General features: G+C 60.0%; 1 protein-coding gene across 1 annotated transcript in view; it reads left to right on the top strand.

The window, feature by feature from the left end:
- Adamts16 (ADAM metallopeptidase with thrombospondin type 1 motif 16) overlaps positions 1–15,329 on the top strand; it is a 100,585-nt gene extending 85,256 nt beyond the window's left edge. Inside the window, exons 19-23 of the mRNA XM_048368035.1 lie at positions 8,468–8,669; positions 8,793–8,987; positions 10,274–10,489; positions 13,230–13,377; positions 15,214–15,329. Coding sequence (XP_048223992.1) covers positions 8,468–8,669; positions 8,793–8,987; positions 10,274–10,489; positions 13,230–13,377; positions 15,214–15,329 — 877 coding nt within the window. The remainder of the gene's footprint in view (positions 1–8,467; positions 8,670–8,792; positions 8,988–10,273; positions 10,490–13,229; positions 13,378–15,213) is intronic.
- Positions 15,330–22,057: the final 6,728 nt, after the last annotated feature.

A 22,057-nucleotide genomic window follows, 5' to 3' on the forward strand; every position in this document is an offset into this window, starting at 1 on the left:
ACTGTGTGGGTTTGGTGGTCTGTGCAAATGAATCAAGAGCTGAGCCCATCTCCTGGCACGGAGGCTTTCTCGGTCCTCAGTTTGGAAGTGCAGAGCTTCCCCTAGCTGAAGGATGTGCATCTCAGGGAGTTTGTTGTTGTTGTGATTTGTTTGGACTTGGTTTGGTGTGGTGATTTTTTTTTTTCTTAAAGGCTGATTGGTTTCCTAGCTGTGCATGCAATGTTCTGCTATTCATCTGCCTCATGTCACGTTGATTCCCTCATCTCCTGTCTTTCTTGGTGATAGGCTCACAGAAGTGTTCATTTCCCTTACACGTCTTAACCGCCTATTTTGTGAACCATGGTTGCTGAAATCAGTCTCCCCCCAACTTCTGAATTTTTGAGTGTTCTATACATTTTCATATGAGTATTTTTTAAACGATATAAAAATGTCTGTACAAATCCCGTAGACCCCATGTGTAGAGCAGACCCCGCGTGTAGAGTAGACCCCGCGTGTAGAGCAGACCCCGCGTGTAGAGTAGACCCCGCGTGTAGAGCAGACCCCGCGTGTAGAGTAGACCCCGCGTGTAGAGCAGACCCCGCGTGTAGAGTAGACCCCGCGTGTAGAGCAGACCCCGCGTGTAGAGTAGACCCCGCGTGTAGAGCAGACCCCGCGTGTAGAGCAGACCCTGGTGCCAGTCCTGCCCCTCTGCTGCACCCCATAACAAGCACTACAGAGCACGCTCGATGGTTTGCCATATGAATAACAACTCCACTTGTCTTAGTCACCATTTTTCAACTTCTGGCCTGGCTTTTTGAGGAAAGGAATCTGCACTGCTTTTCTTGCACTTCTTTCCCAAATGTCTCCAAGAAGAAGAAGGAGAAGATAAAGGACTAAGAGAAAGGAGAAGGAAGGGGAGGCGGAAAGGGAGGGGGAAGAGGAAGCTGAAAAAGAGGAGGAGGAAGTAGAGAAGGAAAAAGAAAAGAAAGGAGGAGAAGAGGAGGTGGCGGAGGAGGAGGAAATGTTTCGAGACATGAAGGTAGCCATCAGCATGGTCCACATTCATCGAATCATGCACGGTGTTAGTGTTACCACGACATGCACTCTGGAATTCCCGGAGTGTTATTCATCTGTGAAGATCATATTGCCTCTCTGCCTGGGGTGAAGAATGCTAGGGAAGGTTCTCAAGAACTAAGAGCTGACTGCACCCTCCCAGGGGTGACAAACTCTGACGATGGTCCGGAGAACAGGCACTGCCTCAGCCTCAGGCTCTGGGCAGGACCCAGACTCTGTCACCTGCTTCTCTACACTTCCGAGCACATTGGGAAGCATTGCTGAGCCTCAGTTCCATCCTCTCCACAGTGGATACAACAATTGTGCCCACCATGCAGATTTGTTGTGAGCGTTAGAGCCATATTGATTAAACACCTCATTATACATCAGGTATCGTACAGGCATCATTGGAACTCAGTAACTTCGAGAGATGTGGGCGTTGGATGGAACAACACAGATTGTTGACGGGCTGCTCAGTCTGAATGCATCGGCTTTATACTTACAATACACTGATTTCTTGAGGACAGTTACGTATCCGTGCATCCTGTTGGATGTCGTTCGCTGTGTTAGATGACAGTGTATGTGAAGCCACCAGGTAGACGCCTCTGACAGCCCTGGGCCAGGCCTAGCACTTCACACAGCCGTGCTCCTCCTCTAGTTCAGGAGAATCTTTCAGTAGTGCAGAACCTTGCATGTCCCAGGTGACGTCCCCTGTCTGTGATTACTAATGCAGTCCCTTGGGTTGTGCATGTGCAGACCTTATGTCATGCAGGCAGTTAAAGAGAGACATCATAGTCCTGTCTGAACTACCCGCTGTTTCTATATTCTGCAGATGATCCTTTGGAATGAATTACCGTAGCCACTGCACTGGTTGGCTGCTGTCCCATTTTGAGTCACTTAAACCAGCTGAACCTGATAATGACATCCTTAAGCATGGGGCTTCTTTACCCTAACTCATTGGTGGAATAACAAGCATCTGTGGAACAAATTAAATATAAAATACCTCATTTTCTGGTGTCCTATATAGAGAGCAAATACCATTGAATCATCAGGCTCTTTGCAGCTTACACTACTAAACGACCAACTCTAACTCAGCCAATGGCATTAATGAGATATCCACATAGCATGTCACTTCCCACTGCTCTAGTTTTCTGTACCTGGATTTTTAAGAACAGTAGATAATTGTGACATTCACAGCACAATCCATTCAATGGCACTTATGATCTAATGCCTGAAGATTTCCATAGGAAATTTTCACTCCAAATAATGAAATAGAAACTGCAATTAATTATTTAGTTAAACACCTAAAGTATTAAGTATTTAGCCAGCTTTGTAACCCTTCAGTATCTGAAACATATAGGACACACTTGATGAGAAAAATTCAACAATCTCCAGGTGTCTTAAAGCAGTATGAAGCATCTGAAAAGACACTTTCATAGGGATGGGAGCCATGAGCTTACATAAATATTGTCCTACAAACTCTGTCAGTTCCTTTCCTAGATGCCATTAATCTCCTCCATTAACACACCGCAGTGAGAATTCCTTCCTGCAGAGAGCGGAATTGTTCCAACTCTATGGAGAGAGAGAACTAGTACATCAAATATTAACTATATAGTCTTGGCAAGAGGTCCAATCTGACAGCATCTATTGGCCAGAAAAACTGTCCTCGGCAGACGATGCCTTCACACCTGCTTCTCAGCTTAGCAGCTGTTGGAAAGCTTTGAAGACAAGACTAGAGATTCTCAAAAATAATTATAAAAGCCAAATCTCCTTGCCATTTTGTAGGAACCATGCTAAGTATTCCCGGGTCTGTTTTCATCCCTGCCCTCCCCTTTGAATTCATTACCCATCTCCATCTGTGGATATTCATATAGAGTGTACAAAACATTCAGTCATCATCAATTGCTTTTGTAATTTTTGTAATAAAAAGTAAGGAAGTGAAATCCTTAGCTATGTTGTGAGCACGCTAACGATCATACAGTGATGTATGCAGTTCGTGGACCGGTGCTTTGACTTTGCGCTGTGTCTTGTTAGCACCTGACTGAAGAATGTAACTGGGACTCGGGGCAGGATACTCGCAGTGTCTGCTTCCTTTAGGATCTATGAAGACAGGAATCCCATCCGCTCTTTGGTTCTCTCCTAAAATCTACCGAATCATGGCAACCCCTTGCTTGCCTGCCACCACAATCAGTAGCATAAAACTTGTGCTTGTCCTAAACTGACGGATACTCTAAAGTGTTCGCCGTCCTCAGGAACCAACCGGTTATCCTACACGCCAGACCTGCCGGGCACCGATGCCTGAGAAGCAAAGTCAGGAGACGTACCTAGAAACCTGAGGTGGGAAGCCAGGATAGCTGAAACTGGAGGAGTCGGGCTATCACGCTGTGCAAGTGTTTGTCATAAAAGGGAGAAGCACAGGGGGGCTCAACTTCTACAACCGAACTGGACACTGATACTTATTCCCAAGGAAATGAGGATCCAAAGAAGGGATGTGGGAATTACTTGCCGGAGCATTCCCCAGGATCTTTAGTGACTTGAGAGATGAATTCAGTTGTCTCTTGTGGGAGGTTTCCTCATCTCCAAGAACAAAGGATGACACCTAGCAGGCCCCTGAGGGCAGGAAGAAATCTCGCTGGTTAGAAAGCGAAGACCTTGTGATAGCTAAGGGAAGGGCATTTGTAAAGAGCATGGCAAGAAGTATTTTCTCACTGACTCGATATGAAATCATTAATGAGTTTCCAAAGCACTGTTCCCTGTCCGCTAACAAGCCACAAGTGAAAGATACGTAACTTTCACCTAGAGTAGTGGATTCTGAGCTTCTGTGTGCATGATATGCATGCAAGCATGACAAAACACGCAACTATCCAATTTAGATATATATATGCCCACAGAATTTCTGCCCATGTGCACTTTTCCCCTGGGACATTTCAGCTAAGCAACCGTAAATTGCTATCTCACATTTAGCCTCTCGGCAGCTCACAGGCCAGCCTTTGGGAAGTCATGTTTGTGTGGCAGGAATAACGGCATGAACTCACTGGGTCTCTTCTTCGCCCAGCCGCTTCCGGCTGTGTAAACTTGACCGAGGCCTGGGTGGCTGCGACCAAAGTTCTCAGTCTCTGGATCTGACTCCTCATGCATTAAATAGGAACCCCGATTGCAGCCCCAATTGTCTTGTTTTTAGCTTTTTTGTTGTTGTTTTTAACTTTTGGGGTTTGGGTTTGGATGGTTTTCTGAATAGCTTAACCATAACTTATTTTGAATATGTTCAAATTCTCAGTTTGTGTTTCTTTCAAGAAGAGTGAAACGTATGCCATTTGTCTCAGGGAAAACTCACCGCAAGTTCCCACCACCCCTCCAACATATGAAACTTCTGTCTCAGCCACACCTAATTCAACAGCACTCCCATTTAATGACTGCTCTCCCCTGAGTCAGCCCCAAGACGCAGCTTCATTTTCTTAGAAACAAGCTTCTCTGTTTTCATGCTCATGTTTCACAGAGCTACACCAAATCTAATTATATGACATAATTTCAATGACACGTTCCGTTGGCATAAACAGACCCGAAGCAGACTCAGCAGGGTACGAAGCGGCCTGGAAGTTGCTGGGGGCAGCAGAAGGCAGTTGGCACGGGGGCCCAGGACTGGGCCTGGCGGTCTCCCCACCCCCACCCCTCCTCCTGTGTGCGTGTGGTAGGCACAGACACCTAGCGCTGAGGCTGGGGGAGCATGGGGGGGCCACGGCTTCTGTTTAGCGTGAGCGCCCACAGCTGGCACAGCTGGAGAGCCCCCGGGCGGGCACATCCGCAGACAGGCACGCCCCCCCGCACGGGGAGCCGCCAGGACGGACGCGACTGTCTATCGCTGCGTCCTTAGGAGAGGAGAAGTAGAGGGAGTGACACCACGGCCCCGCGCTGGGGAGCTGCCCAAGTGGCCCCCTGCCGGGGTGGCACAGGAATGGCCTCGGTGACCCGAGTGGAGTCCCGGGTGTGAGGGAACGAGCTCCTCGTCACAGACTTGCGTATCCGGATGCGGGTGACTGGGGCGGAGACGACGCAATCCGACGCAGACCGAGCACTGAGGAAGAAACCAGGCACCGACTAAGTGCAAACTCTGTCCGCGGTACCAGGTTCAGCACCCCAACTTCTTGCCTCTACCGTTCTTGGGAGACTCCCACCCCCATAGAGTTCTTGACATGGGCAGACTGAGAGGATTGGCGGGGGGTGGTGATCCCCTTTGATTCCCACATGGTCTCAGCTCAACACCGGCACGTCCTGTGAAGGAGGGAGCAGTTCTTCAACGGCTTGAGCTCCCGATGCTCCCCTGTGGGTTAGAAATTCGTACTTAGGAGGGCTAAGGGCAGAGCTCAAGTGGCAGAGTGTTTGCTTAGCAAGCAGGAGGCATGAGGCCTCGGGTTGGGTCACCATTTCCACAAACATAAGAACAGGAATTCATGTTTCTAGGGCTTTGATTCCCAGGAATCAAGTGTGTGATTCTGAGCTAGGCTCCGGTTGCAGGAAAAGCCAGAGGACCCTCCGAGGAGCTCTGGGGTCGCGCGCGATGGACGTGTGCCCGGGGAGGGGCGAACCTATCCATTAGGCTTCCCCAGGATTTTCACTGGCGCATTCTAGCTCCCACCATGATCTCGAAGTAACATCGATGCCGTGTGGATACAAAGAATTAAAGCTACGAAGGGAAGGAGACCATTCCAGAATCTCTGAAGCCTATCCATGGCTTGTCTCACCAAACTGTATGTTCAGTGACTTAGAGTCCTATCCCTGTTTGCCTTGGGTAAAACCCTAGATTCCTGACCTCTGAACTCTTAAGAAGTGAGGGCCACAAAATTTCTGACTCCTGTAGATCGGAGATGCCACCCATGTGTCGATCAATGTGAAGAGTCCTCCAGTCGGCTGTGGTTTGGAACGCTCTTGATCACAGAACAGCGAGGGTCCACCCAGCCCCTTTGTCCTATCTTTGAGCATGAGAATTTGGGGGTGCCAAATTCGGCACAGCGGAGGGAGATTGCACTTCGCTCCCGGTTTCTTAGTCAGTGCCCAGTTTTCTCTGCCATTTGGCCTGGCTTGCATCATTTCCACCCTGTTCTCTTCCAGTCCAGAGCAAAGGTGTATGTGTGTGTGTGTGTGTGTGTGTGTGTGTGTGTGTGTGTGTGTGTGTAAGATGAGCCATTGGCCCAGTGTCTAAGCTGCAGACAGCAAATGGAGTTGTCCTCTCCACACGGACTGTGAGGGCGGGAGCCTGTGATCTATGGAGAGGACAGGTGTGGCGCTGACACTGCCCTGTGTGGGGTCGGGAGCTGCCGGGCGCTGGCAGACAGGTCCCCTTGAACTCCATCTCCACTCGCTCAGCCGCCATCCTACCTTCTCACCTGCTCCCCCTCAGCCCTCCCCCACACACACATACAAAAGACACAGCTGGTAAACAGTGATTATGGCCGATGGTTCCCACCAGTCCCACGCCCTCAGCCCGGCTCTCTGTTCTGATGAAGGGGCTGTCTTACAGAGAACCCTAGATAGCGCCATCTGCACCAGGCACCGTGCCGTTGCCCTAAAGTTACAGGCCGAGTTCCCCGTTTCAATGACTAGACTCTATGAGTACGGAACACCTCAGTGTTCTGCAGAGAGAAAGCTTCGGAGGAAGGATGTTTGTTAAATAGGGCCCTGTGGAGGTCACTTGATCCTTCATGTCACCTACAACTCATCTCCCGGTCTGCCGATGCAAGTGAAGCTCCAAGGGTCTTGGTGATTCTCGTCCACATACGATCCGGCACGGGACAGTGAAACTGGAACCTGGTAGAAGTCGCCTCTGAGTAGGAAACATGGCGTACCTTTGCCTCTCACCGGTCATAAAACCGCCACCCACAGAGGCTGGTGTGAAGGCAGACTTTGCGGCCTTGCAGTGTGGCTTTGCAGACTTCCGTGAAGAAGTCTTGCATTTAGAGTTGAAAACAATTCTGCCTCTGTGTCTGGTTCATTGTAAATCTCTCCCTCACTTTGACAAGGCAAAGAAAGCGGCTTAGCTTCCTGAAGTTCAAGAAAATGGAGTAAGTGTCAGGTGGCCAACTTCGAGGTTCTGACTAAGGCCTGGTCTGCTGGCCTCCATTCCTCACCAGCCGGTGGTCAGTCGTGAGCTTTCCGTCCTGGTGGGAAACGCGGGGTTGGGGGGCACCTTAGCTGCTAGGAGGATGCATTCCCCGGAGAGGGGGCTGAGGCCCTGACAACCGAGCAGTAACCCTCCGATTTGGGGTGCCGGGGGGGAGCTTGTCCCGTGGGTCATTAGAGCTCACTGGAAGAGTCACACGGACGGCTTGATGGATGAGAAGCAGCCACGCCGAGGGCCGGGACAGAGGCACTAACGATTGAAAGCCAGCATCTACCGCAAGTGACTTCGCAGATACACGAAGCACGCGAAGCAGAGGCTTTGCTTGGATTCATCCCTAGCAAGGAGGTCAAGTGAGACACTTATAAAAACCATCGGGAGTTCGCACAGCAGGCCCTGTTTCCATCAGTGAATCGGCATTTCCCTGTGACAGCGAGGAGAGGATTCGCTGTAAACATCCGCGCGGCCCCGGGAGGCTGGGGGCAGGTATAACGGGCGCCTAAACTTCCTCGGTCCTCCGCGTTCAGCCGGGAGAGGGCGATGTGTCAGCGGGGGTGGGCGGCGGGGGGGGGGGGTGGTTTCCATTCACAGATCAAAGGGTGCGTCGCAGGAGGTGGGTAGCAAGATGGCAGGATGGGGTCGAGATTAGGCACACAAAAGAACAGAGCCTCCTCCTGTCTTGGGACAGGATGGCTGTGTAATGTCAGGCCCTCGGGATCCGGTGTCTCTGCTGTCTGTGCTCACACACAGGACAGGCTAAACACACACCCGCAGTTTTACACTGGGGTTAGTCTTCCTCAATACACAGCGTCCCATTGTACTCCCTGCACATCCACACAGCTCCCGTGGGCTCCAGGGCCCCCACACTGAACACCGAATGGGAGCTTAAAAGTGGTTCTTAGAGTGTTGGGTGTCATCATGGTAATGCGGCTGTGTTTGCTTAAGACAGACCCGCTTTATCGTGTGTAGGTGCGTGCTGGGCTCTTGACACGTGGACGTGGCTTTGAAAGGCCAGTCGATCACGCTCCCGGGCCGGGGTCGCTAGTCACCAGAGGGCGGGGGTCGGTGCTGGGTGGATGGAGACACTAGGGTTCCCTGTTCTGCGTCTGCGTGAAGTCTCTATTCTTAAAGAGCCGGAGAGGGAGCAGACTCCCTGCTCTGGGTCGGGTTGTTTCCCAGGAGCCGGGAGCCTGGAAGGCTGGCCGGAGGGAGAGGCCGGCAGATCCATGCAGGAAGGGGGGGCTCCCCGCACCCCCCCCCCCGCAGCCCTCCGCAGAAGCCAGGCTTCTCCTCACGTGGCTCTCTTTCTGTGTCTCCTCGCAGCTGGTCTGTGGGGAACTGGAGCGCCTGCAGCCGGACGTGCGGCGGGGGCACCCAGAGCCGCCCCGTCCGGTGCACCCGGCGGGCCCGCGACCGCGCCGAGCCCGTCCCCGCCGGCCGCTGTCCCCGGCCCGCGCCCTCGGCCCGCCGGGCCTGCCACGCCCAGAGCTGCCCGCCCGCGTGGAGCACGGGGCCCTGGGCGGAGGTAACCGGGGCGGGTGGGGCGGACGGACGGGGGCAGGGTCCGGCCCTCCCCCTGCGGAACCCCCAGGCTGGGACCCCCCCCCCCCCCGCCGCCTTCCCGAGCTGACCTTGTTTCCCCCGGCAGTGCTCCCGGAGCTGCGGGAAGGGCTGGCGGAAGAGGAGCGCGGTGTGCAAGAGCACCGACCCGGGGGCCGGGCCGCAGCTGCTGCCCGGCGCTGCCTGCGCCGCGGAGCCCAAGCCCAGGCTGCAGGAGGCCTGCGCGCTCAAGCGCTGCCCCAAGCTGCGCAAGCTGCGGTGGCTCGTGTCCGCCTGGGCCCAGGTGGGTGCGGGGGGGGGGGGCGGGAAGGGGGGGCCCAGCCGAGCCAGGCCGCCCTCCCCACCCCACGTCTCGCTCTCTCCAGCCTCTGCCTTCTGCCCGCTGGCCCCATTCAGTCCTAGGCAGTGGGGGGGGGGGGCAGTGGGTGGACAGGCGGGAGGGAGGGAGCCAGGGAGGGAGGGACAGGTGCCCCCCCCACAAGGACCGCGGGGTACGGAGGACTCCACTATCTCTACGGCCGTCTTAGTTGCTTCCGATGCGTGACGTCCGTCCAGCCCCCACACCGGGGCCCACGGTGGGAGGGTCCCCAGTGCTGAGGGCTGCTTGGGTCACTCTGGGTACTGTTTCCTCAAGGACTGAGTTACTCTCAGTACCTGGAGCACAGCGGGCCTGGCGGGCTGGGTCTCGCCGTAGACACGTCCCATCTCTGGGTATATTCCTGAAGACCTGCGTGTAGACAGTGAGCAGCCAGGTCTGTGCAGTGCGTGGGCTGCCCCCGGGGCGAGCACGTGTGCATACACGGGTACGCGTGTGCACGCGTGCGCACACACGTTCTTCCAAGCAGGTCTCGGGGCGCACGGAAGGCCGCTCAGATCACCCGTGCACACTTCAGTCTTGGGGTCCCGGGGGCTGCTCAGCACCGCCTGTCTCCCTGGCGCAAGTCAGCAACATGGGGAGCTGGCGTCTCTCCCGGGGGCCCCCGCGCCCAGCCTGGGTACGAGACGGCGGTCACCCCGTGGCTGGCCCGCCCGCAGAAAGTGCCCGGCGTCTCTTGGCTGTCCGGAGGAAGGGCCCAGCGCCATGGCGGTCTTGGAGCACCGAGGGGGTTTCTTCCCTGTGTTACCGCGGCTGCTTCCGCGGCAGCACGCAGGCGTGTTCCGGGGAGCCTCGGTGCCCTGCGGAGGGGTTCTCCCTGGGTCTGTGGGGGGCCCATCACGGTGACCGCGCGGTGAGCCCCGGGAGCTTGGATGGGTACCGTAGGTCTTGTGGGTGTGGGCTGTGCGCCTTCCACCAGCGACACCCCGGGAAAGCGGAGCTCTGGACTTGACGGTCGTCGGTGGCCCTGCTCCCATTTACACCCGCCCGACTGCCCCCCCTGGGCCTCGGAACCATCCCTTACGTCTCCGCGGTTCGTCTCCTCAGATAGGCGATTTCTGTGTACCCCGGGCCGGTCCTGAACTCCAGATTCTTCAGTCTTAGCTTCTTAAGTCTGGGATTAGAGTTGTGTGCTGCCGTGCCTGGCCTAAAATCTTCCTTTAACCCCAACTTCCTTCCTCCTTCCTCCCCAGTGCTCGGTGACCTGTGGGAGAGGAACCCAGAAACGATTCCTCCGGTGCGCCGAGACGTACGTCTCCGGCAAGTACCGCGAGCTGCCCTCTAAGAAGTGCTGGCTTCTGCCGCGGCCGGACCTGGAGCTGCAGCGCGGCTGCGCCCTGCCGCCCTGCCCCCTCCGCGTGGCCACGGGCCCCCCGCGGGGCAGCTGGTCTGCCTCTCCCTGGTCCCAGGTAAGACGCTGGAGGACCGGGCTGGGCACCGCTGGCTGCCCCAGGAGCCGGCAGCCGGCTTACGTGGGGGCCCCCGCAGGGGCACGGTCCCCGCAGCGCACCAGGCCCCGGGAATTGGAAACACTAGGGCTTGAACTCAGGGCCTTCCGGTAGGGCCGGGACCCAGCTCCAGCCCCAATGCAGCGGCGGTCAGAGCATCAGATTCTAAGTAGGCCGTATTCGGAGGTGAGGGCTCTCCCGTGTCCACAGCGGGGCCGACGGAGGGTCCGTGGGAACTCGACGCGTTGGGGCCAGCTCGGGAGACGTGGGTTGCTGCAGACACACCGTCAAATCGTGTGCGCCAGTTCCAAGGTCCCCCTCCCCCTTTCTGCGCCCCGCCCACCGTGAGGTGAGCACCCCCGCCCCGTTCCATTCTGCCCTGCCACAGAGACAGAAATGATCCAGCCAGCCACACCCGGACCGGGGCCTCCGAGGACGTGAGCCCGAGTAAACCTTACCTCGTTTAAGGGTGACTTCCTCAGGTGTTTTGTCAGAGTGCAAGAATACTATAACCCAGCCCCCCAAGGGTATTAAGGATGGGAATTATTTAAATGACTGGAGCAGAGGTATCTAAAACATGCCCCTAGCAAATACTTCTTTTTGTAAATGGACAGAAAAGTGTTAGCACAGTCTTGTTCCTAGGAGGCCTCCCTGTATTTTCTTAATAGTATGCGACAGTGGCTACCGGTTGTCCTTCCCGGGATTTGCTCTGCAGGGTTTCTGTTGATTTGGGAGAGTTTCTCAAGTCACCAGAGGACTGACTGACTCAGGTTGCGGCTGTCCCGCGGGCTGAGCAGCCGGTGGCTCCCACACTGCTGGGGTCGGTGCCCCGTCCCACGGCTCAGATGCACGTGTCGGTGCCGGGGCCCCGGCTCGCCCTCCAGCCTCTGACTAGGACAGTGGACAGACCGACCTGGAAACCCGTGGGCATGAGGGGCAGGTCGCCATGTCACAGGCCACACGTGTGACTTCCTACCCTGGCCCCGAAGGCCACCGCCCCGAGCCCGGTGCTCCGGTGCCCACGTGCCCAGGACGCACAGGTGATGGACAGATGGGGGCTGGGCACAGCCCTGTGCGCTTCCCTGCCGACACCTGCCAGTCACGGCTGCGCCCGCCCTCACCTCTGTGTGCAGGAGACTCAATAACCAAGTGGTTTTGCACCAAATTCATAGCCCCATTCAGGGTGAAGACCCCTGAGGTCTGTGCAACCCCGTCTTGAATCATGTTGGTGTTTGGGCTCTGGGAGACTGGGGAGAATCCCAACGTGTAGAAGCCCCGGACTTAGAGAGAGAGAGAGAACAGACTGGGGCTCATGGGGTGATGGCGAAGTAAAAGAACTTAATGAAGGCACTCGGTGGAGGCTTGGCTGCAGGTAAATACCCGTGTGAAAATCATGGCCTCCGAGAACAAGCTCGGGCTTTGCACTGAATGTCCTCTGTGTCAGCGACAGGTCAGGCCAGGCAGGGCGCCCTGTGGTCCAAGCAGTTCCGCTGTCACCCGGGCTGGGCTAGCAACCACCGCGCTGCACGAAGCCCAACCAACGACGTGGAAAGAGGAGGCCATGATCACCGTGGAGCATTCAGAACACCCAAGCTAGGGAGTCAGTGGAGGGGCCCCTCGGAAGACGGGACGATGAGGAGCCCTGAGCATAGGTACCCGGGAGCCATGAAGAAGAGCGGAATCACGTCGTTTGCGAGCTAGAACTAGAGATTATCGTCACTCCGGGAGACAAGTATCCCACAGTCTCATCGGAAACCTAAAAAAAATGAGAGCAGGCCGGGACGGAAGAGAGGCGATGGTGATGGGGGAGGGCGGAGGACAGCTGTGGGCGGCGTGGGAGATGAGCGCGATGAAACACGAAAGCCCCTCGTGCGTATGGCCGCATCCTAACGGAGCCTGCTACCCTGGGCAGTCTATACGCGCCGATAGCCCCGCGGGCGGACGCTGCGGCTCGCACGCGGATTCACCGCTGCCGTCCTTGCTCCCGGGCAGAGCCGGGGAGCCCTGGGTCGGCCCCCCAGGGCCGTGCCACAGAGACATTCCCTGCAGGCACAGGTCCTCCAGGCCAGGTCCAGAGGGCGACTCTGCTGTGCCCAGACATCTGTAGCCGAGAAGCACGTGGGTTTCCAGGCTCTGCTGCCCCGCGTGTCGGATGGGGGATCGCGCGGTCCGGGACTGGACCTGGGTGTCTCGTGCAGCGGGCTCCTCGCCTGGGTGACTGGCAGCCAGCGGCGGGGACCCTGTGGAGGGAGGGACAGGGATCGGGGTGTCACAAGCAGTGTGACGAGGCGGGGTCCGGGCCATCAGAGTGAGGAGGGGACCCCGCACGCGGGGGAAAGGCAAGGCGCGGCGTGTCTCCGCCGGGAACCGCCGGGAAAGGCGTTCCTTCGTTTCTAGTCAGAATCCCAACCTGAGGGCACTTCCTCTGGAAAGAGAATCCACTTCCCCTCTCCTTTCTCTCCTACGATGCCCACAATTTGGGAAGACCAGCTAATCCTTAAGCCTCTGGTTTCCTTCAGCATCCGTAACGAGTGCGTTCTGCCCCCCAGAGCTGGAGCTCCCGAGCCCTCCGTGAAAACCTCGGCCCCCGCCTGAGCACGAGCCGGCACGCCCACGCGGTCCCCCCCCCATCCCCCCCGGGTCCTGAGGACGGGATCGCGGCGGCCGGGCGGCCTGGTGACTTGTGACTGTCCTCCCGCAGTGCACAGCCAGCTGCGGAGGCGGCGTGAAGAGAAGGACCGTGCAGTGTCTGTCGGGGGGCCGGCCGGCCTCCGGCTGCTCCCCGAGCCGCAGGCCCGACTCCTCCCTGGCCTGCAACACACACTTCTGCCCCGTGGCGGAGGAGAAAGGTACGCGCACGCCGGCCGGGCCCCTGAGCCGCGCCTGGCCGTTTGGGCCGGGGATGGCACATGGGTGGAAAAGCCTCACCGAAGGCCTGAGGAAGTCGGGGTCCCCAAAGAGCCCCGCAGCGGGGGCCTCGTGTCCGCCGCATCCGCGCTCCCCGCTCTCTTCCCCCTGCGCCTCCCGTTTTCGAATGAAATGGTCACAGACGGGGGCGACGCATCCTCACCGCCCCGGCAAGGCAGAGGCGCTTGCGATGTAAATCGAAAGCAAGGGTGCCGGGGCTTTGATCCACGGGGCGTGCAGAAATAGCTCAGGGGTCCGGGGTGTGCGGCAGGCCCCAGGGGAAACCTCCAGACAAGCTCTGTGTGGAGAAAAACAAACACGAGGAGGAAGGACCGGGAGCATGGCCTTCAGGGACAGAGCACCTGCTCGGCCAGCAGAGAAGCCTGAGCCCGGGAACTCGAACCCCAGTTCTGAGGGGAAGAAAAGAGGGACTCGAACCCCAGTACTGAGGGGCAGAAAGGAAAGAAACCTTATGGTGTCTATCTTTTGGGTAATTTCATTTTGGTATTTAAGGAATACAATTTTAATAAAGGCAGCCTTTTCCTCTACAGGACACAAAGCCCCCCTTGTCCATGAGGTGACCCCGAAACACGGTCTGTGTGTACACTAAGTGCCTCAGACAGTGCCGAGCTGGCCACTGTCCCCCCCAACCCCCGCGCTTCTCCTGGAGTAAATGTGTCTGCGAACAACTAGGAGCTGCCGCATCTACGTTGCTGAGCAGTCAACATTTAGGGCCGGAGGAAGGGGAGACGGACGGGGGGGGGGGACCTTTCCAAGGCAGATGAGTCCCAGGCCCGCCCTGGGTACAGGAAGGAGCCCTCAGTCCGCAGGAACCTGGGAGTAACGTAGGAAGCGATGGCCCCCGTGGGTCCCCATTAGGCGTACGGAGAGGCCCTTCCCTTCCTGTGAGAGCGAGAGAACGAGAGAGCGGCCTCCCGGGGGGGGGGGGAGCCACAGGGCTGGAGCAGGGGCCCTCGCTGACCCCGGCCGCCCCCGCTGACCCCGGCCCCCCTCCCTGACCCCGGCCGCCCTCCCTGACCCCGGCCGCCCTCGCTGACCCCGGCCCCCCTCCCTGACCCCGGCCCCCCCCGCTGACCCCGGCCCCCCTCCCTGACCCCGGCCCCCCCCGCTGACCCCGGCCCCCCTCCCTGACCCCGGCCCCCCCCGCTGACCCCGGCCCCCCTCCCTGACCCCGGCCCCCCCCGCTGACCCCGGCCCCCCTCCCTGACCCCGGCCCCCCCCTGACCCCGGCCCCCCCTCCTGACCCCGGCCGTCCCCGCTGACCCCGGCCGCCCTCGCTGACCCTGGCCCCCCTCCCTGACCCCAGCCACCCTCCCTGACCCCGGCCGCCCTCCCTGACCCCGGCCCCCCCCGCTGACCCCGGCCGCCCTCCCTGACCCCGGCTGCCCTCGCTGACCCCGGCCCCCCTCCCTGACCCCGGCTGCCCTCGCTGACCCCGGCCCCCCTCCCTGACCCCGGCTGCCCTCGCTGACCCCGGCCCCCCTCCCTGACCCCGGCCGCCCTCGCTGACCCCGGCCCCCCTCGCTGACCCCGGCCCCCCCCCGCTGACCCCGGCCGCCCTCGCTGACCCCGGCCCCCCTCGCTGACCCCGGCCCTCCCCCTGACCCCGGCCGCCCTCCCTGACCCCGGCCGCCCTCCCTGACCCCGGCCACCCTCCCTGACCCCGGCCACCCTCCCTGACCCCGGCCGCCCTCCTGACCCCGGCCGCCCTCGCTGACCCCGGCCGCCCTCCCTGACCCGGCCGCCCTCGCTTTCAGACGCGGCCTGCGGGGACCACTTCCCCTGGTGCTACCTGGTGCCCCAGCACAGGATGTGCAGCCACGGGTTCTACAGCCAGCAGTGCTGCGAGACCTGCGCAGAGTCCAACCTGTGAGGAGGAGCCGCCCCTCCGCCGCGAGGACACCGCCCGCGCCGCCCAGCCAGCCACGCGGTGCCCGTCTGAGTGTGTGTCGGTGCCCGCGGGGCAGTGTGTGCGGTGCCCGCGGGGCAGTGTGTGCGGTGCCCGTCTGAGTGTGTGCGGTGCCCACGGGGCAGTGTGTGTCGGTGCCCGCGGGGCAGTGTGTGCGGTGCCCGTCTGAGTGTGTGCGGTGCCCGCGGGGCAGTGTGTGCGGTGCCCGTCTGAGTGTGTGCGGTGCCCGTCTGAGTGTGTGCGGTGCCCGTCTGAGTGTGTGCGGTGCCCGTCTGAGTGTGTGCGGTGCCCGCGGGGCAGTGTGTGTCGGTGCCCGCGGGGCAGTGTGTGCGGTGCCCGCGGGGCAGTGTGTGCGGTGCCCGTCTGAGTGTGTGCGGTGCCCACGGGGCAGTGTGTGTCGGTGCCCGCGGGGCAGTGTGTGCGGTGCCCGTCTGAGTGTGTGCGGTGCCCGCGGGGCAGTGTGTGCGGTGCCCGTCTGAGTGTGTGCGGTGCCCGTCTGAGTGTGTGCGGTGCCCGTCTGAGTGTGTGCGGTGCCCGTCTGAGTGTGTGCGGTGCCCGCGGGGCAGTGTGTGCGGTGCCCGCGGGGCAGTGTGTGCGGTGCCCGTCTGAGTGTGTGCGGTGCCCGCGGGGCAGTGTGTGCGGTGCCCGTCTGAGTGGGTGCGGTGCCCGCGGGGCAGTGTGTGCGGTGCCCGCGGGGCAGTGTGTGCGGTGCCCGTCTGAGTGTGTGCGGTGCCCGCGGGGCAGTGTGTGCGGTGCCCGCGGGGCAGTGTGTGCGGTGCCCGTCTGAGTGTGTGCGGTGCCCGCGGGGCAGTGTGTGCGGTGCCCGCGGGGCAGTGTGTGCGGTGCCCGCGGGGCAGTGTGTGCGGTGCCCGTCTGAGTGTGTGCGGTGCCCGCGGGGCAGTGTGTGCGGTGCCCGTCTGAGTGGGTGCGGTGCCCGCGGGGCAGTGTGTGCGGTGCCCGCAGCCGCGTGTGCGGGGAAGGGCCGAGAGGAGCCGCGGGAGGAACGGCGGCACTGGGCTCTCCGACCCGGCGTGCGCACACGCGTGTGTCAGGGAGTCCGAGCGCGCGTCGGCTCCCCGGGGTGGGCACGTGGGGTGGCGGGGGCTGACCTCCCACAGGAGCGGGTGCTTCGCCTCGGCGATTTGGGCCGAGCCAGATCCGAAAGGCAGAGCCGGGCGGCGCTGAACTTCCCGCCCGCTCGACGCGCTGGGGCTGGGGAGGGGGGGGATAGAAAGGCCGTGAGGCGTGGGAGGTAGCCCTCGACCACCCAAAAGACCCCTCCGCCATCGGGGGGCCTCCGGTCTGCGTGCGGGGCAGGTGCTGGAAGCCCCCAGGCCCCTCCGGGCGCCCCAGGAGCCCAGGTCTTCCCCGCCGGGAGCCTGCCCGGCTCTGCCGCCTGACTTGGTCTCTGCACGGGGTGATGAAGAGCCCATGCCTGCCGAGGCTGCGCACGTCACCTCTCGGCCTTCCCGGTGGTTTGCAGCGAGCGCGGCTACTGAAAGCCCACGTACTGAAAGCCCACGTTCCAGGGCATCACAAGTAGAGGACACACCACACCCAATCCCAGCCGTCCCTGGAAGAGCTGGGTGGACCCAGAGTGATGAGGCCCTGCGGCCCAGGCTTTGTGTGTGTGTGTGTGTGTGTGTGTGTGTGTGTGGTGGGGTTTAAGATGTATTCGATTCATGGGATGGGTTTGGTAATACTAGTTGAGAATGAAGATCAAGTGCCTACACTTGGGGGCTGCAGAGCAGGCCCCACCCCAGCCGCCTCCTCTTCCCCCCCCCTTTTTCCTCCTCCTCCTCCTCCTCCTCCTCCTCCTCCTCCTCCTCCTCCTCCTCCTCCTCCTCCTCCTCCTCCTCCCCCCCCCCCCCATTGTCATCAGCGGTGCTTTCCTCTGGCCCACGCCACCTAGGGTAGGCTGTGGCTCTATTCTGAAAGGGCGCCTGGATATTTATATTTGCTGAAGTTTTATAATAAAGTTTATATTGTACTATGTGCTCCTGAGCTGTGTGGCGAGGCTCGCCTTTCAGAGGACGGACGAGGACGGACGGCCAGCCACAGATGCTGGGGAATGAGTCTCAGAGAGAGAGAGAGAGAGAGAGAGAGGGCGGTGACTCTGGAAGACGGGAGGGAGGGCGGGCGAGCTGGAGCTGAGCTGGCTCCGTCCGGCGGTGCAGAGGCTGCTCCGCGCACCTGCCCGGCACCCAGGGTCAGCGCCCGGGCGGTGGTGGTCGCACCTGCACCGGGCTGTGTCAGTTCGGCGGAGGCTCTCAAGAGCGGAGCGGCCTGCTTGGAGGAGGTGGAGCTCCCTCCAGAGGCACAGAAGGGAAGGGGGGAGCCGGGGCTTCCGTGTGAAGGAACCGGCACACCTGCTTCTAGGGCCGGCCGGGCAGACCTGAGGTCTGTGGAGAGCTGGCAGCCAGGAAACCCAGGGACGCGCATGGATGCCGTTGTCTCCAGTCTAAACTCCAGCTTGAGACAAAGGTTCCGAGTGCAGTTCATGTCTGCCCTTCCTCCCCCCCAAACCCAAACCCAAGCGGGGCAGGTGGGGTTCTGCACCTGCCTCTCCCCACAAGAGGCACGGTGAGCTGTGGGCGTCGGGGCCTCTGCGGTCAGGGTCGGCTCTGCACGCCGCTCCTGCTGCTCCTCCCTGGGGCAAAGCCGCACAGGTCCCGGCACTGCAGGTGGGAAGACGCAGCCGCCTGGTTCGGGGATGGGGGGGGGGGTCTGGAGACCCTGATCCTCAGTGTTCCTGAGTGTGATGGACACTACTTAGTGCTCAGGGCAGGACAGAGGGGCTGGGGTGACCGGGAGAAGCGAGACGAACCGCTTTTACACCCTGGGGGCTCTGCTGAGCTCTGTGCTGCCCTCCTGCTGCCCTCCCGCTGGGCGGGGAGCGTCCCTGCTCCTTCCCCAGAGGCCCCCGCAGCCTCGCCTCCCAGGAGTCCTGCTGGGTGCTTCTCTGTGAACCCCCGGGGTCCAGGTGGGGGGGGGCCGGAAGCCCAGCGCACCTAACCACAAGCGCCCGGACTCCGCCAAGCCCCCAGGAATTCCCGGCTGCACTAGGGAGTCAGACAAAACAAAGCTGCGGTGAGAGGGGGAACCAAGGCCGGCCAGACGAGCCCTGAGGGGCCGCGGCTGCCCCCCCCCCCGCCCCCGTCTGCCCGCCCTCCCTCCTCTCCCCCCACCTCTGGCCGGGAGCAGCCACCACAGACCGCGACGCCTGCCCCGTGGAAGCTCGCACTGCCTCGCCTGCCCCGTGGAAGCTCGCACTGCCTCGGCCCCGCGCCCGCCGGCGCGCTGCCGATCTTCCTGTCATCCTGAGCCCCAGGGGGAAACCCAGACCGGCCTCGTCCACACCTGACACCCGTGACTCACCCGGAGTCTCCCGGGGCAGATGGAGGCCTGCTTAGGCTGCTTCCCGGCAGGCTCCTTGTCCCCGGGGACAGGGGACAGGGTGGGGCTGTCACCTGCCTTCTGGGCCTGCACCTGTCCCCAGCTTCGGGTCCCAGGTGGGAACCCACGTTTGTCCTAGGACCGTCTACTTTTACAGGGTCACCTAGGAACAGGGAACGGGTCCCCAGAGGGGGGACTGAGAACACAAGTCTGCGATCCATGCTCCTGCCTCATTTCTACGTTTAGATGTATACATGATTGAAGGGATAGGGGTGTGCTCAAACCCGTTAGGACACGGGTGTTAATTATCCATCAAGTTAGAGAAAGGCTTCGGCTAGGCCCACGCGAAGTCCTCCGGGTGGGCTACGTCTGGGTCGGTGGCGTGCTCCAGCCGCGCGAGTGAATCCCCGCGTCGGGACGCCAGACCAGACGTGTCCCCGTGTCCCCCGCGGCGGGCAGGGCTCCCCACGTCTCCGGAGGCGGCGGATGAGGGCACACGCGCCCCGGCTGGCGAGCCCTCCACACAGCCGCACCGGGCTAGCCCCTCGCGCACCGCCTCGGGCTCCGTGCTCGCCGCTGCGGCCCCCCATTCCTGTCCAGAACACCCCCCCCTCACTGAGCCCACCACGTGTCGGGCCCGAAGGAGCACCACGGCGTCCAGAGGGCACCGGAAGAAGGGGGAGGACGTGACTCATCCTCATCCCCGACGCTTCCCTCCATCCCGCTTGCGGTCGCAGGCGGGCTATGAAAGGACAGGCCCCGGCCATCCCAGGGGACCCTGCGGGGATCGTCACCGGCAGGAGAAGAAGGTTCATGAGGAGGTTGAATGGTGGGGCCACGGTTCCCACGGGAGAGGGAGCACCATGGCGTCTGCACCCGATCCAGGCGGCAGCTTCTCTCTCTGGGGGTAAAGGGGAGGGAGGGAGGGAGGGAGCGGGAGCGGCTCGTTAGGTGTGGGTGGATCTGGGGGCGCGTGGGAGGAGCTGAGGACCTGAGGCAGGGGAAATGCTAACAGGCTATCCATCGTCTGTGGGCTTCTTTCCCTGGGTTCCAGATCCAAGCAGACGAACAAAGCCCATTCGGGCCCAAGGCCTCCTCTGGCCCAGGGGAAAGTGAGAAGCTCCCGGAAATGCCCGGTGCACCTGTCTGGTGCCTCTGTCCAGGATGGGCACACGCCCACTTGGCCAGCCCCCTGCTGGCCACAGGAAGGAATAACACCTGGGGGCGGGGAAGTGAACTGCTGCTGGGAGACCAAAGGGGGTTCTAAACACAGAACGGCCATGCCACTAGTACACCGCCTGTGTGCCGGGTTCCAGTCATCCCCGGCTCACGGTATGTCGCGGTCACTGCCTTCCTCACGCAAGCCCGGTCAGCTTCTCCCCTGTTGGAGGTTTTTCTTTAATCTATCAAACGAAAGATCCCCCGGGCTCCTGAAAACTTCCAGGTAACCAGCCTTACCGTTTGGCTTACTACTGTTAAATCCGTTCTTTCTTCTAGATTTTTTTTTTTTTTTGGCCAGTCCTGGGCCTTGGACTCAGGGCCTGAGCACTGTCCCTGGCTTCTTCCCGCTCAAGGCTAGCACTCTGCCACTTGAGCCCAGCGCCGCTTCTGGCCGTTTTCTGTATATGTGGTGCTGGGGAATCGAACCTAGGGCCTCGTGTATCCGAGGCAGGCACTCTTGCCACTAGGCTATATCCCCAGCCCCTAAATCCGTTCTTTCAAGACCTAGGTTGGCCTTGAAAACAGGCCCACTCTCGTGTGACCGTTAATAACGAAGAGGCAACTGGCCTGCATGAGAAGATAGGATTTGGGGAAGATAACCATGTGGGTGAGAAATCATAATCCCACGTTCACCATCCACCTTCGGAGTCCAGGTGATGGACAGAGCACAGAGCGCCTTAAATACCCGAAGAGGCCACAGCCTTCCGGCTAAGGAGATGGAGTCCGGCCAACGGAGAGAATCTGGTAAAGGAGACCAAAGGCGGCTTTGAGGTCCTCCTGCCCGTCACCCTCTCTGTACAACCAACCCGCCAGGCGCACCTGACAGCCCGAGTGGCCCCTGTGGCCTCCGGGGCCCCCACGCAATGCCAGGGCCCAGTGGGGGAAACCTCTTCCTCTAATCTTGCTGCTTTTGATGACTCGCCCCGGCAGCTGACTCCCCAGCTGCGGACTGAAAACCACAAAGGATTTGTGGCGGGTTTGCAAATCATAAGAACTAATCTGAAGGTTGCAAAGGCAGCCAGAAACACCCATGTGTCTATGGTCTAAGAATCTAGCAAGAACAGCGTCCTGTAGACTCCCCCAGACAGGCCCGGCTGCCGGAGGTGGGCTGAGTCTGCCTGCCCTACTTTGCACGTCTGGTCCAGGCCCAAGGCAGCCATGTTGATCTCCCAGGAAAGCCAAGCTGGCAGCAAGCAGGATAAACAGAAGGCATGCCTGTCTCCATCATTCCCTTGCAACAGTCTTTCCTGTGTGCTTCATTTCACCACGGGACTCCCACTTTTCAAGTTGAAAGCCGGGGGGCGGGGGGGGGGGGGAATTGAAGGTCATTTGAAGGTCGCAGGGGTGCCCTCCCTACAGGGAGACTCCTCTGGGTGCAGATGGTTTGTCTTCAGTAGTGGGGGCATACCTCAGCATCCTCTCTTCACCCCCCGGGGGGTCAGTGCCTAAAAGGAAATGGACCGAATGTTTGCTCAGCTTTAACCCTCCCCTGGCTTCGGAGTGAGTGCAATCATTCTGGAATGTGCTGCACTCTGTCACACTTCCATACCCATTAATTTTACTTCTTCTAGACCCTTGGGCACTCCTGGCATTCTGTGATCGGGATTGAATTGCGTCTTCCAAAATTCAGACGCTGAAGCCCTAACCTCCTCCGCGGCAGTGTTTGGAAGACGTTAAAGGAGGCCATGAGGGGAGGCCTTGATCCAACAGGGCGGCTCCCGGAAGGGAGGGCAGGGACCGCACGAGGCCGTAGTGAGAACGTGGTGTCCGTGTCCTGCCCCGGCTCACCTCGGCCGCGGTGACCCAGACACACCCAGTCTCCGGGTGTGTCTTCCTCTCCCTTTCAGGGAAGAATTGTCTCATTCTCTCCTCTAGTTTAGTTTGAAAATGAGTTCTGTATATTCAGCCCTGCCTCCATCAGCTCTTACAAACTTAAAACGAAGACGGGACAGAAGCTAAAAATGAAAATAGCTGTGCAAGCCGTCTTTAGAGATGTCCACGCGAATAGGCGTCAGGTTTTCATCGCGACCACTCATTTTTACTGAAGTGTCACACAAATACAGCATCCTGCGTTC

This window comes from Perognathus longimembris, chromosome 19 (genome assembly GCF_023159225.1).
Source record: "Perognathus longimembris pacificus isolate PPM17 chromosome 19, ASM2315922v1, whole genome shotgun sequence".
NCBI classification, from domain to species: Eukaryota; Metazoa; Chordata; class Mammalia; order Rodentia; family Heteromyidae; genus Perognathus; species Perognathus longimembris.